The sequence below is a fragment of the Bombina bombina genome, chromosome 6 (genome assembly GCF_027579735.1).
Source record: "Bombina bombina isolate aBomBom1 chromosome 6, aBomBom1.pri, whole genome shotgun sequence".
Classification (NCBI taxonomy): domain Eukaryota; kingdom Metazoa; phylum Chordata; class Amphibia; order Anura; family Bombinatoridae; genus Bombina; species Bombina bombina.
Genome location: NC_069504.1, coordinates 596213794 through 596233958, shown reverse-complemented (window position 1 = coordinate 596233958; position 20165 = coordinate 596213794). Strand labels below are relative to the sequence as shown.

At 36.8% G+C, this 20165-nt stretch overlaps 1 protein-coding gene across 1 annotated transcript in view; it reads left to right on the top strand.

Moving 5' to 3' along the window:
- The window catches only part of RASL12 (RAS like family 12), a 78559-nt gene extending 60895 nt beyond the window's left edge, over positions 1-17664 (top strand). The window contains exons 4-6 of the mRNA XM_053717584.1: positions 5823-5896; positions 8526-8716; positions 16468-17664. Of these exons, the coding sequence (XP_053573559.1) occupies positions 5823-5896; positions 8526-8716; positions 16468-16855 (653 nt within the window). The 3' untranslated portion in view covers positions 16856-17664. The remainder of the gene's footprint in view (positions 1-5822; positions 5897-8525; positions 8717-16467) is intronic.
- Positions 17665-20165: the final 2501 nt, after the last annotated feature.

Here is a 20165-nt window from a genome sequence, read left to right as displayed (position 1 = left end):
CCCCATGGCTGTGCCACATCTTTGGAGATAAAAAACACGCTCAAAAACAAAAAAATTATGAGTCAGTAAGAACTCAGTGACTCTGAGAATAAACCTGATAAATTTCTCACCCAGTGGATCTCCTTAGAAAGAAGGATATGGCCTCCAAACCAGAGCTGTGCGGGATGGACGAATATAACGATTTAACATCGACTGATAGCCACCCATAGCCCTCCTTCCAAGGGATTACTTCTATCTCTTTCAGCAGTTGTTTAGTATCTCTAAGATGGCTAAGAAGTTCCCCCACCAGGGGTTGTAAGATAGAGTCTAGCCATTTTGATAGTGGCTCCAACATGGAGTCGATCCCACTAATGATGGGTCTACCCTCAACATTCTTCAAAGTCTTGTGTACCTTTGGGAGAACGTTGAAGGTAGGGATCTTGGGATTCATGGCATACAAAAAATCACAAGTGCCATCATCCAAAAAGCCCTCTTCCTTCCCATCATCAATCAAGTGTGAGAGCTCTTTTTGAAATCTGCTGGTAGGGTCACCCCTAAACTGAGCTCCTTATTTTCCCCCCTTCTTCAAAACTCTCCACCCCCAATCTCTCTATAACTGTCGACAACTCCATCATTACCCCTACCCCGCATGCCCAATGTCTCGGGGTCACATTTGACTCAGATCTTTCTTTGACTCCTCACATTCAGTCTTTGGCTAAAGCCTGCCACTTCCACCTTAAAAACATCTCTAAAATTAGACACTTCCTTACACAAGACACAACTAAGATTTTAATCCACTCTCTCATCCTCTCCTGCCTCGACTACTGTAACTCTGTCCTCTCTGGTCTCCCCACCTACCGCCTAGCTCCTTTACAATCCTTAATGAATGCCTCTGCCAGACTCATCTTCCTTACAAATTGCTCTTCATCTGCTGCACCTCTCTGCCAATCTCTTCACTTGTTTCCAGATACTCTCCCTCCCGTCCCCTTCGCTCTGCTCACGACCATCTACTCTCCTCCTCTCTTGTCACCTCATCACACTCCCGTTTACAGGACTTCTCCAGACTGGCTCCCATCTTGTGGGACTCTCTGCCTCGCTCCACAAGACTCTCTTCTAGTTTTAAAAGCTTCAAGTGCTCCCTAAAGACTCTACTGTTCAGGGATGCATACAACCTACGCTAACCTTTCTTTATACCAGTTCCTCTCCTCCATTGCTATCCCCTGAACCCCCTTAGCATGTAAGCTTAAGAGTCCAACTGTTTGTTGATTACCTTCTCAAAAGCTGACTACAACAGTGCAACTCTTGGCAGGGCCCTCTACCCATTTGATCCCTATAACTGTTTTTTTGTACTCCGCCTTTGTTTATAGCGCTGCGGAATCTGTTGGCGCACTACAAATAACCAATAATAATAATAATTGTGATCACGCCCGTGGCTAGTGACAGACACTGCACTAATTTTCTAAAATGCAAGTCAATAGATAATAACTAAAAGTCATGGGATTAGGGGCGGTCAGGAGATGCTTAGATACAAGTTAGTCACAGAAGTAAAAAGTGTATTAATATAATAGTGTTGGTTTGCAAAACTGGGGAATGGGTAATAAAGGGATTATCTATCTTTTTAAATAACAAAAATTCTGGTGTTGACTGTCCCTTTAAGTAAGCACACACTTGTGTTATTTATAGAATTCTGGGTATCTTCACTTTTGGAGTTTTAAGAAAATTGATATGAAAAAGATGTTAGCTAATATAATTCAAGAATACTCTTTCAACAGATCTTTTGTTTCTCAAATCTTTGTAAATCCTAAGAGAAAGGTAATGCTTCATTATTAAGTTATATTGCCTCTCATATCCAAAGCTTTTGAGAGTTTCACTTAAAGGGACAGTCAAGTCCAAAATAAACTTTCATGATTCAAATAGGGTATGTAATTTTAAACAACTTTCAAATTTACTTTTATCACCAATTTTGCTTTGTTCTCTTGGTATTCTTAGTTGAAAGTTAAATCTAGGTCGACTCATATGCTAATTTCTTAGACCTTGAAGGCCGCCTCTTATGTGAATGCATTTGACAGTTTTCCCCACTAGAGGGCATTAGTTCATGTGTGTCATATAGATAACATTGAGCTCATGCACGTGAAGTTACCTAGGAGTAAGCACTGATTGGCTAAAATGTAAGTCTGTCAAAAGAACAAGGGGGCCGAATTATCAAAGGTCTAGCTGAATGCGGAGAGCAATACGCTCTCCGTACTCAGCATTGCACCAGCAGCTCACAAGAGCTGCTAGTGCAACGCCGCCCCCTGCTGACTCGCGGCCAATCGTCCACCAGCAGGGAGCTGTCAATCAACCCGATCGTACTCGATCGGGTTGATTTGTTTCGATTCCTGTCCGCCTCATTAGAGCAGGCGGACAGGGTTATGGGGCAGTGGTCTTTAGACCGCTGCTTCATAACTGCTGTTTCTGGCGAGTCTGAAGACTCGTAAGAAACACGGCCCTTCAAGCTCCACTCGGAGCTTGATAAATGGGCCTCAAGGTAGTCACAGAGTTAAAAAGTGTATTATTATAACTGTGTTGGTTATTCAAAACTGGGGAATGGGTAATAAAGGGATTATCTATCTTTTTAAACAACAAACATTCTGGTGTTGACTGTCCCTTTAAGCAATGAAAAACTAGGTTCTATAATCAATTCTTGTGTCCTCATCTATATCTTCTTTTACCGAGCATGTTTAAGAATGAGTTCCTGCTAACTCTGATCCGCATGATACTTTCACAAGCTTTCATGGTGATATTCCATTTTAAATAGATGTGTATCTGACAATGCTACAGATCCATATTTTCTTGGATTTGCCATGGGAACATACCATTTCCATTTTATTTGTGTTTACTTTGCTCATTCCATGTTACCAAGAACATTTACAAAAGTTTGTAATATTTATTGCAATGCTCAGGAAAGAAGGTATCTAAATATACTGTATATTCTATATAGATGATATTTTAAGGCTCCTTCCATTGACTGCATATGTTAACATATTATTATCTTTTCCAGTCAGGCATAGCTAGAAGTTCATTTAAAAAAAAAAAAAAGACATTTTATTACCAGCCAAACTAGACATAATTAAACCTGGTTGCTCCACTGGATCAAATTAGCCACAATAATTCAGCTAGGCTAGCATTTCAGGTCTCTACACAGTCTCTAATGACTCTTATAGTACAGTTCAAATGTATATGATATTGAGAGTCAGGTGGAGGATGGGTCTAATTCAAGTTTACTTTCTGAAAATTTGGCATCACAAAATGAAGCTCACATTTACATTGCATACGAAATTAAACTGTAATTTTCCTGGTTAAGGATACAGTCAAATCTGGAACCAGGCAGACCATTGATAGACCTTTAACAGGCAGGCTTGACTACAAATTCCAGCACTAAAGGCTGGAGAGCAAATTTACAGAATCAATTTATTTAAGACTATTGGACAGCAAATGAGCCTTTGTTGTAGATAAGTATGATGGCTCTCAGGGGAAATTTCTTTGCCCTTTAGCTTGTTCAGGATCTGTTGCTGAGGCCTGAAACCCATCTTGCAGGCATTTCAACAGTCCATCTTATGGGAGCATGAAATTGACAGGTATAATATCTCATCTTGCAAGAGTTTATTATATTTAAAGATTGTTGTTGATCCAGTAGTGTATCCATGTTTGTAAACTCTCAGAAGTATTTATAACTTCAGATTATTATTGAGTGTGTAATGTCTTCTCTGCATGGAAGCATTCACATGAAAATTTGAATTATATTACTGTACAGTATATAATCTATATTTTACATGATGGATTAATGAAGCTCAGTGTTCTGAAGGTCCAAGTATTTGTGTATCAACCATTACTGGAGTTAGATGGTCTCAAAGAGCACTGGTCTAGCAATTCTATCAAGCGGAGGCACATATTTGGACCTTGGAAACATCTTTAAAGTCTCAATGTTTTTTTCTCTGGTACTTGAAGCCTTAATGACTTCACCTTTTGAATCTTTGGGAGAAGCACCCCTTTAGAATTTCAGTATGGGATATCACCTTAATTAGTAAGTTGCTGATTTTCATGGGTTATCCTGTTGGTCTCTTTATTAGGTTTCCACGATAACAAGATAGTTCTACAGCCGTTCCTGAATGGTTGAATAAGGTAGTTGTCCAAATTTTTGTGAAGGATGGAAAAAATTTATACACCTAGATGTGGCTCAAGAATGCAAAGAAAATGGAGGCAAAATGAAAGAGTACTTGTTATACTAAAGGAACATTGCAGAGATTGGATTGTTCTCATTTCAGTTTGTGAAGTAATGAAGAGATCTATTTCACAGGGGATTTAGGCTATGTAAGGCAGCAGATTGGAATTCTCTTCACACTTTTGTGAATCACTATAAATTGAATACCCAGCCCTCAATAAAGCCAAGTTTGGTAAAATAGAGTATTTGAACTCAGTGTTAGCTGCCAAATCAAACATCCTATTTTAGCATTGACTTGATTTTGTGTTTTTCTTGTGCTGCTCACCCATATATATTACTTTGGTATGTCTTCATTGGTGAGTGCTACTAGGGTGTGCCAAGATAAACACAAAATTAAATCATACATACAATAATTTCCATAGCTTGGCTAGTGTCACCAAATAGGACTAATTAAACATCTGTCCATGCATCTAAAAACTGTATGAAAAGCAAAGACATGGCTTTCAAAAAAGGCCAGAATAGATGTACTTAAAGAAAAGTATCTGAGGAATATACATGGAGCAAAGTAGTTTGGAAATAGTGCAAAAACAGTGTTTATAAATAATGTTGGGTTGTGGATAAAGGTTTATGGAATTTATTTTAAAGACTCAGGATAGATTTTTGGAATGTGTGGATACAGTAACTGACTCTTATGGTGAGGTTGATAGGTACAAAAGTCACTAAAGAAGAGCTAAACATATACGTGGGCTGAAAATTGGCCTATGGTTAATATCTTTAAGCTAAGCAAGTGGAGGATGGAGAAAGTTACATAGGCCACAACTGTTCCCTCATCCTTTACTGGCTCCCAGATAATGAAAAAAATTGTTGTCTATTCTTAAATGTAGTCATGAATGAATCTGAAGGGATGCTGAATTTTCTAATCCTTAAAAAATAAGACATTGACCTAGATTTATTGGCACTTATGAAGTTGCCAAGAGGCCTCATTGTAAAGATGATATGTTCGAAATTCCATGAGCATTGCTTTGCCTATCTTTTCCAGCATTTTGATAGTAGGTATTCCTGCCATTAATATATATAGTTATGTTAGGTGCCTAATACATGATATCTCGTGCATCAAAAGATAACCTCTAGCAACATGGAAAACAACTGCACAACTGTATGTTCAGGTCCCATTTCAAGAAATACTTCTTTTTGTAAATTAAACAATATAAAACCAACCAAATCAAATGCCAACACGTATAATATGATTGAAATTTGATCTTTACTGTTACTTTCATTTATTGTTCATTTCTTTTAAGTAGCATTCACTAACAAAGTTTGACCCTGTTAAAAAGGTTTGAATATTTAAAAAAATATTCTAGCAAATGCACAAAGTATTCTATATACCCTTTTCTGGTTTTAATATTTACAGAAATGTTTTCCTTAACCTAGACCATAATTTAATTTTATCGTTTGTAAGTTAATATCTGGGCTGAAAATAAATGTTGAAAATGCATTAGATCAAAATAAAGCATATGATATATTGCACGGGTTTTAGTAGAGCCGAAACATTGTTTTAGTCTAATTTATTTTTTTAAATAATTTTAGACATATAATTGCACATATTTTAATTATTTTTCACTATTTCTACTTTGTATTTCAGAAGACACATACACTACAGAAGAACTAATAGACCAACATCCAGTTCTTGTAAGAGTTATGGACACGGCTGACCCAGTAAGTAAAAGAATATCAGGCAATTATATGTAAACAAGTAGCGTGATTATTAATCTAGAGAATGCAATTTTTTAAAAAAGTTTTTCAATCTACTTTTATAATCAAATTTGCTTAATTTTCTTGGTATTCTTTATTGAAGAATACACCTAGATAGGCTTATTAGAGCTAAGGATAGTGCATGTGTCTTTAGCACTCCATGACAGCAGTGTTTGCAACAATGTTTGTAACAATATAATACACTGTTGCCAGTGGTGTCTCTAAACTCCACATAAAGGGGAGGGGCACATACATAAGGCTCACTGTTTTTTGTGGGAAGGCTGTGGTGAGATGGGTGTGACCTGGGGTGTCATTGGCTGGGTCAGAGTGCAGTAGGTGTGAACAAGTGGATTCAGAACATGTCCTGGTTATGGGAAACTGCACTAAGAGGGATGGTCACAGTTGGGTAACACATGGGTGGGGCAGCTATTATATAGGGGGCTAGTGTCTCCCCAGTGATATGTTGCAAACATTACCACCATAGAAAGCTAAAGGTACGTGTGTGCTACTGAGCTATATGAGTCTGTCTAGGTGAACTCAAAAAGGATACCAAGTAAAAGACTCAAATTTGGTAATAGAAGTAAATTGAAAAGTTGTTTAAAATCCCTGTACCCAGTACATCGGCTGTCATTTTCAGTTGAAGGGATTAAATAGCAAGACTGGGCTATATCCCAATGCTTCATGGAGTGAGGCATGCTGTAACAGTGCTTCTTAATGCTTTCAGCGAGACCTGTGATATTACAGGGCCAAGAAACCCAAGACACGTGACATACAGGGTACATCAATGTCTTTAAGGGGTTAAAATTAGATACTCTGTCTAAACCATGGAAGTTTCTATTTGACTTCACTGTCTCCTGCAGCTAAGGATACAGCTGGTGAAACAACCAGGATCTAGCATACAGGAGTATGGTCCAGTCACTTACTATCCTGAATGCAATATAATGCAGCTATGTAGTAGATCACCTTTAGTACCCTGTTACAATTGAAAATGTAACAGAAAACAATACAAATAAATACACATAAATGTAGCTGTAAGCTGAACTGGCCATCTACAGTTTTCTTGTTAGTACCTCTATTTGATACAATTATAATTTCTTGTTTTCTTTGTACTATACATCCTGTCTGGTGATTTAAAAGCTAGAACCTCTAAACAAACTGTCCATTACTAATAACATGATGCTTTTCTGGGTACAGTCACTTTGGGATTTGACTACCTTGTGTAGTCAGAATGCTTTTGTGGTGGACAATGAACCTTTTCTTCACAATCATGGCAAAATTCAAAGAAGCCTTTGAAGTCAGGTAAAATATGTGCAGAATCTTGACAGAGGCTGGTAATGAACAAACTGTTTAGAGCACAGGCTCTACTATCCCTTTTTTTAACTGGGCAACCTTATTGGCTATAATACTAGGTAATCTCACAACACAAAAAACATATTAAAAATCCAGGAATTACCTCCTACTATTACCATATCACCTACCTATATTCTGTCATAGATGTTTATGACTTGCTCAGATGCAAAAAAAAATGAAAGTCTTATGGTCAGAGTATTGCAGTGTTATGACATCAAGAATCTTGTATACGATAACTTTAATGTAAGGTAAGGTTTGTGGTTAGGTTTAACCCCATAAATGCCTACAACTCATTTTAAAACAATTACTTACAATCACCTTTGGCGCAGACTGAGGTTTGCACCACTAAAACCACATTCCTGCACAGGGACCATTGGTGCTGTCAACTAGTATCATCAAAGGGAGATGAAACCCAAAATGTTTCTTTAATTATTTAGATTATACATTTTAAACAGCTTTCCAATTTACTTCTGTTATAAATGTTGCTTCATTCTCTAGGTATCTTTCATTTAAGAAGTAGCAATGCACTCCTGGGAGCTAGCTGAATAGCATTAGTAAGCCAATTAAAATGGGCATACAAGTTCAGCCACCAATAAACAGCTAGCTCCAAGCCTCCAAGCCTATCTAGATAAGCTTTTCAACAAAGGATACTAAGAGAGTGAATCAGATTATATACAGTAATAGATGTAAATTGGAAAAGTTGTTTAAATTTGTATGCCCTATCTGAATCATGAAAGAAAAAAATGGGATTTCATGTCCCTTTAATATTAGGAACATGGCAATAGTTTGGAATCTACAATATTGCAGGGTGAAATTTCTCAGTCTATGAAAAAATCCATTTATAAGTAAATCTGATTTTTTGTGGTTAAAGGGACATTAAATTAAAAATGCATTAAATTAAAAATAGTCCAAATATGTTAAATGCATATGAAAGAACACAATATTTAAAAGTTAATGCTTTATTTCAGAGCAAATTTTGATTTTAAAACTAATAGAAGTTGGATGTTTGTGTACAAATCTTTTTTAGGCACACACTACTTACTAGCTAATAAGTGAAATGCCCACAGCTCTACTAGTGGACAATGCCACAACCTACAAGAATACAAACATTTTTTGTTAGCATATGAGCAGCCATTTTTACAAATCTATAACACGTTGTATCCTTTTTACAATAATCTCCTCCTTTCTATTTTCCTGTGAGCTCTCTCACGAACCTTCATTTCTTTCTTCTCTTGTTTTGCAGGATGGGCCAGTAAATCCAGAGCGGTATTTACACTGGGCAAATGTTTTTCTAGTAGTTTACAGCATTGATAACAGACAGAGTTTTGATGGCTGCTGCCAATACCTGGACATCATCTCTCATTTTAATCGAGGAGCCTTGCATGAGAATCCCATCTTACTACTGGGGAACAAGCTGGACATGGAACGGTACAGGTAGGAGAATCATACACCTTTGATACAATATCATATTTTGTTATAGACATTTTCTTGGCTTTTGGTATTTAACACTATATATCAGTAACCTACTCATCTTGATTATTATATTGATACTTGCTGCAAGTAATATTTTTATTTATATGGTTTTTCTTATGTGTTTTTTTTTTTAAATATAGTTCAGGCATTCTATGAGCTTTTAAAATGGTGTTTTCACATTCTCTGCACCAGACTTATACAGTAATTGTATATATGATTCAGATAAAGCCTACAATTAAAATCAAATTGTGAACAAGATTTCGTATTTACTTTTAAGAGTCGGTGATTGGCTGATGGATCTCACAAGATACAAAGCACAGAGAAATGATAGAAAATTTGTTAGTATGGTTGCCAGGTGTCCAGTATTAAACTGGAGTGGACAGTCAAGTATTTTAGCAGACTGTCCAGTAAAATCTTTAAAAAAATACTGGACACTTAAGTCCATGGGTTTTAGACTTAGTTAAATATAAAAGCCTCATATGTCTCAATGCATTATAAATATTGAGCAGAAAGAAATGATTGGCAGTAAAGAGGGTCAGATCACTGCACTTTATGTTTAGTGCCACAGCTGAAGAGATAAAATGGTTGATTTGAATGGTACTGGCATCCGTGGTGTAAAAGACTGCTCAATTGTGAAAAATATACATGGTTGGATCAAGAGTGGTGGCTTTTTTTTGGTGGGTGGGCATTTTGTTACCCCACCTTCCATCGTGCCCAAACACCTAGAGGTTGTCCAGTTTTTTTGTGTTGGACAGCTAACTACCCTATTTGCTAGGGAAAATATATTTACTGTATATATATACTGCTTTGAATAAATTCAAGATAAGTGTTATTGCATTGTATTTTATTATGCACATTTTTTTACCATGAAATTCTACTGTATTTAACAGACTTTTAAAAAAGAGACATGAAACCCAAAATTTTCTTTTATGATTCAAATAGAGAATACAAATTTTAACAACTTTCCAATTTACTTATATTATCAATTAGGCTTCATTCTCTTGGTAGTTTTTATTGAAAGAGCAGCAATGTACTACTGGGATCTAGCTTAACACATTGGTAAGAGGTAATCGTGTGCAGCCACCAATCAGCAGCTAGCTTCCAGCTCCTGAGCCTACCTATGTATGCTTTTCAACAAAGAAAGTTAAGAGTACAAAGCAATTAGATGGAAATAAATTGGCAAGTTGTTTAAAATTGCATGCTCTGTCTTAATCCTAAAAGAATCATGTTGGGTTTCATTCCATGCATACTTGTGTATTTACCTCAGAATCAGAGGGAACTGTTTGAAAGTCTTTACAATTAAATGGTTTTAAGTTATGTTCTTTCACCCACCTTCTTTAAGAGACACTGATGTCATTTGTCATACATATGAAAGCAAATGATTCAATACAATGTCCTTTTAAGGCTGTAATAGATTGTTATACACAGAAATACATTTTTGTGGATCATTACCTAGTAATAAAGTAGACTCATTTGTTCTGTCCTAGGCACATTCTAATATGATACCTTCATTACTCTATTTTTTTCATGTCATCTTTCCCATCATGCCTCTTTGTTCTCTCTACTTTATTGCTGCATAGTTTTGGGTAATCAGCTTTGTGAAACTGAAAACTACTATTCAGAACTAGACAGGTTGCAATAATAGCCTGAATATCTTCTTTACAATTAGTCTGAAGGCAGAATCATAGTGTACTTCACCAAACATATCATTGTGTTTCTAAGCTAGTTAGAAACCATTATTGAAATGATGTGTCAATTGATATGTATAATTAACATGACATATTCTTGCTCAAAGGGGAATAAAGCTGCAATAAGAAAATGCTATAATACATTACAGTCTGTTATCATTGCACTGGTGTTTGTCCATACCTGTATGCTTATCACAACAAGGGGGTTAAACACATAGTTAAAGTCAATTGCAAACCAGCAATCCACTACTGATTGAAAACAAATGCTAAGCCAATCAGGAACAGCATACATGAGTAGCCACCAATCACCGGATATGTTTAGCACTGGACCAGTAGAGCTTTCCTTGTCCAGAGCTGACTTTATAGGGACATAAAAGTGCAGAAATAAAATGATCTGTTGCTTGTGTATCAGTAAACACATAGTTAAAGTAAGTTCTAGAGCAGCAATGCACTCCTGGGAGCTAGCTGAACACATCTGGCCAGTCAATTACAAGGGGCATATGTGTGTAGCCACCTGTCACCAACTGGTTGCCGGTAGAACATTTTCTTATTGGAGCGTTATGTTTTTGTTTAATTTAGCACTGTTAACTATGCTCAATAGATCTCTGCTTTACAAATGATCCTCTTTTTTTTCTCTATCCCTGTTCTTGCTTATTTTACTCAGTGTCTTCTGCACTTTCCAGGGAGCTTTCTCACATTCCATGCAGTTCCATGTAACAGGGGAAAAAAGGTATTTTTAGAAAACATTTTTTTTCTTACAATCAGCTTTATTTTCTTGAAAGGATACAATTACAAGGGGTGGGGAATATTCACTTTTTCTCTATATAACCAAGTATGGTTCTAATCCCTTTTAAAAAAAATAAAAAAAAAATAGTATTTTTATAACTTGTTTCTCACATTCCAACCACTTTATTAACAGCCCTGGCTAAATTTAGTTGCTCAGTGGTGTTAGGCATAACGCTGTAAATGTTACTTTATAAACTGTAAAAACCTTCTAGGATCTCCAAGGAAGCACCCCCTGTACATTAGAGTAGCCCTTACCCCCATTATAGGCTTATTATATAGATCTTGGAGAAATATGATTGTATATACAGACTCTCAGCTTTGGTCTGGTGCCTTTATATGGTCATAGAACGCCTCAGTAACTTGTGTTATCATATTATGCACACACTCTGCACAAATGGCACTATTATTGTATCCTTGGCATCACAGAATAATGTATCTTTATAGGAGTAAAGTAGGGCAATCTTTTCAAACCTGGTACATACTCAGGGACATGCAACAAAATATGGCAGACTCTGATATCCGGCACAGAAAAGTAGTAGCTAAAGAAGTCATGCCCAGCAGACATAGGTGCCTGGGGGATATATGAGGAATGTTTCAAAAAGAAGTGTTGGATTTATTAAATAATATTCCAGCAGGGTTGGTAAAAGTAATGCAGCGTAAATATGAATGAAATCCAGGATACAGGCTTAGAAGGTTCTGAAAACTGATACTAGATACTGTTACTATAATGAAATGTGGGATAGAAGATTTGGGTAGTTTACCATTTATTATACAGTGTAAAATATATATTGTCACCTTTTTGTTGTTTATTGCAACATACGTAAGTGCTTAGCCTTTGACATAACATTTATAAGTGCTTCTTGCTTCCTTATTATAGATATCAGCCTAACTGAGGCCAGTCTTCAAGCCAGTTAACCCATGCCTGCCAACTGCAAAATGCTAAAGAATCATAGTATAATTTAACTGGAAGCTGTTCACTCATTGCTGCAAATGCATTATACTTAAAGGGACAGTCTACTTGATTTTTTTTATTGTTTAAAAAGATACATTTGGGCCCCTTGTTATCAAGCCGTCAACCACAAATACGCTGGAATTCCACAGCGTATTTGTGGCGAGGCTGATTCGCTGTAGTTAAAAAAGCCCTACAGCCCGGCAAAAGTAGAATCTAGTGACGTAACCTACGATCCGCCGGAGTCAGTCCGACACAGATCGATGGTTACGTCACTCCAGATGTTCCGAACGCAAGTTCGGCACAATCTGACTACTTTTGCTAGTTATCGAAGAACTATCAGGTACGCTGCCCCCCTACACCGCCGTCACCTACTTTATACTTATTAACCCCTAAACCGCCGCCCCGCCACCGCCGCCACCTACATTATACTTATTAACCCCTAAACCGCCGCCCCGACACCACCTACATTATACTTATTAACCCCTAAACTGCCGCTCCTGGACCCCGCCGCAACTATAATAAATATATGAACCCCTAAACTGCCGCTCCTGGACCCCTCCGCCACCTACATTATACCTATTAACCCCTAATCTGCCACCCCCTATACCGCCGCCACCTACATAAAGTTATTAACCCCTATCCTGCCGATCCCGGACCCCGCCGCAAATAAATTAATTGTTTAACCCCTAAACCGCCGCACCCGGAGCCCGCCACCACCTACATTACATTTATTAACCCCTATCCTGCCCCCCCTACACCGCCGCCACCTACATTACATTGATTAACCCCTAATCTACCCCCCTACACCGCCGCCACTATATTAAATGAATTAACCCCAAAACCTAAGTCTAACCCTAACACCCCCCTAACTTAAATATTATTTAAATTAATCTAAATAAATATTCCTATAATTAAATAAATTAATCCTATTTAAAAGTAAATACTTACCTACAAAATAAACCCTAATATAGCTACAATATAATTAATAGTTACATTGTAGCTATTTTAGGATTTATTTTTATTTTACAGGCAACTTTGTAATTATTTTAACTAGGAACAATAGTTATTAAATAGTTATTAACTATTTAATAACTACCTAGCTAAAATAACTACAAAAGTACCTGTAAAATAAATCCTAACCTAAGTTACAATAACACCTAACACTACACTATCATTAAATAAATTAAATTAATTAAATACAATTACCTAACATTAAATAAAATTAACTAAAAATAACTAAAGTACAAAAAAAATCTAAATTACAGAAAATAAAAAAATTACAAGAATTTTAAACTAATTACACCTAATCTAAGCCCCCTAATAAAATAAAAAAGCCCCCCAAAATAATAAAATTCCCTACCCTAAACTAAATTACAAATAGCCCTTAAAAGGGACCTTTTGCAGGGCATTGCCCCAAAGCAATCAGCTCTTTTACCTGTAAAAAAAAGAAATACAATACCCTACCAACATAACAACCCACCACCCACACACCCCTACTCTAAAACCCACCCAATCCCCCCTTAAAAAAACCTAACACTACCCCATTGAAGATCACCCTACCTTGAGACATCTTCACCCAGCCGGGCACAAGCAGTCATCCAATCCGTCCAGAAGTCTTCATCGAATCCGGGCAGAAGAGGTCCTCCAAGCGGCAGATGTCTTCATCCAAGCGGCATCTTCTATCTTCAATCAACCGGAGCGGAGCCATCTTGAATCCAGTCGACGCGGAGCCATACTTCTTCTGACGTCCTAACACGGAATGAAGGTTCCTTTAAATGACGTCATCCAAGATGGCGTCCCTCGAATTCCAATTGGCTGATAGGAGTCTATCAGCCAATAGGAATTAAGGTAGGAAAAATCCGATTGGCTGATGCAATCAGCCAATCGGATTAAGTTTGCATTCTATTGGCTGTTCCAATCAGCCAATAGAATGCGAGCTCAATCCGATTGGCTGATTGGATCAGCCAATCAGATTTTTCCTTCCTTATTTCCGATTGGCTGATAGAATCCTATCAGCCAATCGGAATTCAAGGGACGCCATCTTGGATGACGTCATTTAAAGGAACCTTCATTCGGTGTTAGGACATCGGAAGAAGAGGATGGCTCCGCGTCGGCTGGATTCAAGATGGCTCCGCTCCGCCCTGGTTGATTGAAGATAGAAGATGCCGCTTGGATGAAGACATCTGCCGCTCTTCTGCCCGGATTCGATGAAGACTTCTGGACGGATCGGATGACCGTTTGTGCCCGGCTGGGTGAAGATGTCTCAAGGGTGATCTTCAATGGGGTAGTGTTAGTTTTTTTTTAAAGGGGGATTGGGTGGGTTTTAGAGTAGGGGTGTGTGGGTGGTGGGTTGTAATGCTGGGGGGGTATTGTATTTATTTTTTTACAGGTAAAAGAGCTGCTTACTTTGGGGCAATGCCCCGCAAAAAGCCCTTTTAAGGGCTTGTAAAAGAGCTGATTACTTTTGGGCAATGCCCCGCAAAAGGCCCTTTTAAGGGCTATTTGTAATTTAGTTTATGGTAGGGAATTTTATTATTTTGGGGGGCTTAGATTAGGTGTAATTAGTTTAAAATTCTTGAAATTTTTTTTATTTTCTGTAAGTTAGATTTTTTTTTCTTGTACTTTAGTTATTTTTAGTTAATTTTATTTAATGTTAGGTAATTGTATTTAATTAATTTAATTTATTTAATGACAGTGTAGTGTTAGGTGTAATTGTAACTTAGGTTAGGATTTTACAGGTACTTTTGTAGTTATTTTAGCTAGGTAGCTATTAAATAGTTAATAACTATGTAATAGCTATTTACCTAGTTAAAATAATTTCAAAGTTGCCTGTAAAATAAAAATAAACCCTAAGCTAGCTACAATGTAACTATTATTTATATTGTAGCTATCTTAGGGTTTATTTTATAGGTAAGTATTTAGTTTTAAATAGGAATACTTTAGTTGATAACAGTAATATTATTTAGATGTATTTTAATTATATTTAAGTTAGGGGGGTGTTAGGGTTAGACTTAGGTTTAGGGGTTAATTCATTTAATATAGTGGTTGCAGTGTAGGGGGGGTAAATTAGGGCTTAATCAATGTAATGTAGGTGGGGCAGGATAGAGGTTAATAAATGTAATGTAGGTGGCGGCGAGCTCCGGGTGCGGCGGTTTAGGGGTTAAACAATTAATGTATTTGCGGCGGGGTCCGGGATCGGCAGGATAGAGGTTAATACCTTTATGTAGGTGGAGGCGGTATAGGGGGCGGAAGATTAGGGGTTAATAGGTATAATGTAGGTGGCGGCGGGGTCCGGGAGCGGCGGTTTAGGGGTTAATATATTTATTATAGTTGCAGCGGGGTCCAGGAGCGGCGGTTTAGGGGTTAATAGGTTTATTTAGTTGCAGGGGGCTCCGGGAGCGGAGATTTAGGGGGTAAAACAGTATAGTATAGTGTGGGTGCTTAGTGACAGGCTAGCAAGAAAGCTGCGAAGAAGCCGATGAGCAGCGAGATCAATGACTGTCAGTTAACAACAGTCTGCTGCTCATCACTCCGTACTTGGTGCGCGGCTTCTTGACAGCTTTCTTGATAACTTTGGCGAACATATTCAGGTCCGCGGCAGCGATGTTAGGCGAGCTTAGGCAAGCATATTGGGCCGGCGAATGCAGGAAAATACGGAGCTTCATAACTAGAGGCCAATTGCCTTTAATACCCATTTCCCAGCTTTGCACAACCAGCATTGTTATATTAATAAACTTTGTAACCTCTAAACCACTAAATATCTGCATGTTTCAAAGCAACTACCGACCGCCTCTTATCTCAGTGCATTTGATTAGCTTTTCCCTGCTAGACAGCGCTAGTTCATGTGTCATATTAGATAACATTGTGCTCAATCCTATGAAGTTATTCATGAGTTAGCACTGATTGGCTAAAATCCAAGTCTGTAAAAATAACTGAGATAAGTGATACTGATTAAGATATGAAAGACAGACTCAGTATACATACAAGATTCAGTATACATGTTTGTCGTAGTGATCAGTAAATTTCAAATCTATTGTAGCATTATGTTGTCAGGAAGACACTGATGCTTTGCCTGCCAAAAAATGACATAAAACTAGCTAAATTCTTCTTCTTTTAAATGTTTATATGTAAATGTAGTGCATGTATTTTGTTTTGATTAGAAGTATTAGTATTTCTAAAAACGTTCACCACCCTGATAATATATAAACCAGATAACGCCCCTTACACATGTATTAAGACTTTTGTTGATAAAGTTACACTGGCATAAATATTTTGTTATCTTTCAGACAGGTCAGTAAGGCAGATGGTTCAGCTCTTGCCTCTCGTTATGGCTGTACGTTCCGTGAAGCGTCTGCCTGTCTGGATTTCCGGTCTGTACAACAGATCTTCCATGACGCCATACAAGAAGTGAGAAGAGAGACTGAGCATGCATCACCCATTAGACCTCCACTCTACATCAGTGAAGAAAGAGCTTTGCTGGGTCTACCGCCTATATCATCCCCCGCATCATCCTCCCGACATGGTATGCCTACCCTCAGCACCCTGTCACCAATCAGCTACAAGGAGATCCCTTCTGTGGCTCAGGCCAAAGTTGTCACTGTGAAATCATCCAGAGCTCAAAGTAAGCGTAAAGCGCCTACACTTACTCTACTGAAAGGTTTCAAAATATTCTAATGGGATTGTTATAATTGGACAGAAAGGGAACAAAATGCAATAAAAAAAAAAACGTATTTATAAACTAGATGCTGAATCAATGCAGACAAATATTTTTGGGAGCAAATGACTGTTACTTTATACAAAGAGTTGCAAAGTGAGGAACCCTGCACCTTCCTATAAAAAGATAAATAAATCATCATTGCAGCTTTCCGGATTAAGTTTACTTGCTGATTTACTGCTAAGGTCATGTGAAAGACGTTGATAAAAATGGAAACTATCTGTGAACTGCATCTTGGCCTAGAATGTGGAATTCATTTAGTTTTATTGTTTTTGATATGGATCGCATTGCTTCTCTACAAGTACCAGTCAGTAACAACCCTAAAGCATACAGGGAGCACAATCTACAACCTTCCCTGCAGCTCCGGGTCTTTATAAAAAGATTTTTCCCTTTATGTCTGAACATCTGGATAACAGATCAGCACGTCTGTAGCACATGAAGCAGACTTCTCCTACTGCCAATCTAACATCCCACACCCTGTTATCAGAGTACAAAACGCAGACCATGGGGTTCCAGACTTTTGATCAGCAGACAGAATGTGCTTGCTGGCTTCGATAAAATCTAAATGCTTCTCAATCTGCCAGCTGCAGAGTTTTTTTTTAATGTACAGTACCTGACAAAAGCGCACATTTCAGAAAGAAGACATATTTAACTTATATTTGCTCAATGAAAAAATATTATATAAGGCATTAAACATGGAACATGACCACATATAAAAATAAATGTTATTTGTACTATAATTGTATTAAAAAATACACTTCTGATGGTATATGCAAGGTCACACTCATTTTCATATTTTAATCCAAGGCTTCCTATTGTATTCTGTATTTCACTCTCACTCTGCTGAAAAAAACACTCTCTGTCAGCTTAACACACTCACTTGCTATTTAGGACTAGATTACGAGTGGAGCGCTAACTTGCGAATATGCAATATTGTATTTTGTCGGGTTTTTGCGCATGGCTCAAATAGCGTGTGTATTATGAGTTGAACGTTAACCTGTTCACTTGAGAGCAATCGAATTTAACACACGTCAGGTTAGAGCGACTTCAGAGCTCTGGTTAACTGTTATGTGAGACAAAAAAGTTGCACAAAAAACATCAAAAATACCCTTAAAAGTACAATTACACACATAATAACACTGTCTTCTAAAAAGTATTGAAAAATTTGTATTAAAAAAGTTAAAGGGCTCAAAGATATGAGGTCTCAGGTGTTAGAGAAAAAAAGGCAGGCAGGCAAAGGGCTTTAACATAGGGATACATACATACACATGTCTAAATATGTATATGTATTTAGGTACATATATGTTTATATGCGTATACATATGTATTGATATGTGTATATATGTATTTACAGATAGATATATATATATATGATTATGTGCATACTGTCATGTATCTCTAGGGTTTATACATGCTGGCCTGAGATTAATGGATACCCTTTCTACATGTAAACACTATGTCACTATTCATACCCCTAAACAATCTTCATACTCCTAGATCAGACTCTGTCTAAGAAATGGCTAACTCAAGATCTGATGCTTTTTATCATAACACTTATAATTTTCCCAGGTAGCTGCTTTTAATTTGTCACAGCGCTACTAGTTAATGCTCCGCAACAATCCCCATAAGTTATTTTATTTTGTAACTTTTATGTATTAGTGACAAACCTATATTACTAATAGGTACTCACTTTTCTATATACATATTATATCAATATGTTTTCTGTCTATCTTCAGGTTGTTGCCTACACTTTAGCACCTGGCAGTGTTGTTTACTGCTACTATGACAACTGTTACTATGGCGATCTATGTACACATTCACGCATGATTGGCCTGTTTGTTACACTATATGATGTGTTCATACACATTTACATTATGTTTACTTTTATCACGAAATAGATTGTAGATTTATTTATGTTATTCCATTTTGTAACAATTTTGTATTTTGAAGATCATCGCCGAAAACCGGAAGTGATGTATTACAACTTCCGGTTACGGCTCTCACTGTGGAGCGCAATATGCGTTCCACACTCGAAATTTTGGCGCACTTTCAGGAGGGCACTAGGTTTGTGTTTATTCATGATTATTTACACTATAAAAGGTTTGGTTTATGTCTTATTTACATGCTGATGAAGGGGTTGTGAACCCAGAAAACGTTCCTACATTAAATTGTGTTTTTTTGCGAAATTCCTGTGAGTGCATCCTTTTGTCTATATATATATATATATATATATATATATATATATATATATATATATATATATATATATATATATATATATATATATATATATATATAGAGTAAAGAATGGGGATGCACTCACCAGGATTTCCAAAGTTACCTTTAATGTAACGTTTCGGGGTGTTACCCCCTTCGTCAGCCAATACAAAATAACAATCATCAATACTATGGAAGCACCCTGGGTGGATGAAATGTTAACCGTGAGAGCTGGCCTGCCTACATATATATATACATACATACACACACAGATATATATATAGTCAAGTATCTGAAAACATGAAAAATCATAGTTATGTAATATTCATATTTAATATTATATATTTCATATGCCAATGTTATATTTCATATTCCAATGTTCTTCACACACACACACACACATATATATATATACCTATATCTAATATATATATATATATATATATATATATATATATATATATATATATATATATATATATATATATATATAAATAAATAAAAATTTACAAAAAAATATCAGATATATATAGAAATATTTATTTAAGAATGCTACCATGTGAAGAACATTGGAATGTGAAATATTAATATTTCATATCGGGTTTAGCGCTCTTTAATTTCCAGTTTTTGCGCTCCTTTGAAGTCAATGGGAGAATAAATTAACGCAGTCGCGATATTCTAAATTCCAGTTTTTCTCTCACACTTACTTTTTTACTTTCAACTCATAATATAAATGCAAACTGACGAACGCAAAAAGCCTCCGTCTAGGAATGTTATCGCTCGAGCTGGAGCACTAAATAGCGCTCCACTCGTAATCTAGCCCTGAGTCTGATAAAAGTGCTTGGTTACAAAAATGATATCATGACTGGACACATATAGACTTATATGTAAGATTTTACTTTTTTTTTTTTTTTAACACTGGCAACAGATAATACTGATACATAAAAACTTTGCAACTTTAATGAACATATTCTGTGGACCTGACATATTTTAATGAAGCCACATGCCATAAAAAGCTACAAACAATATTCTTTATATATGTACTTGATACCT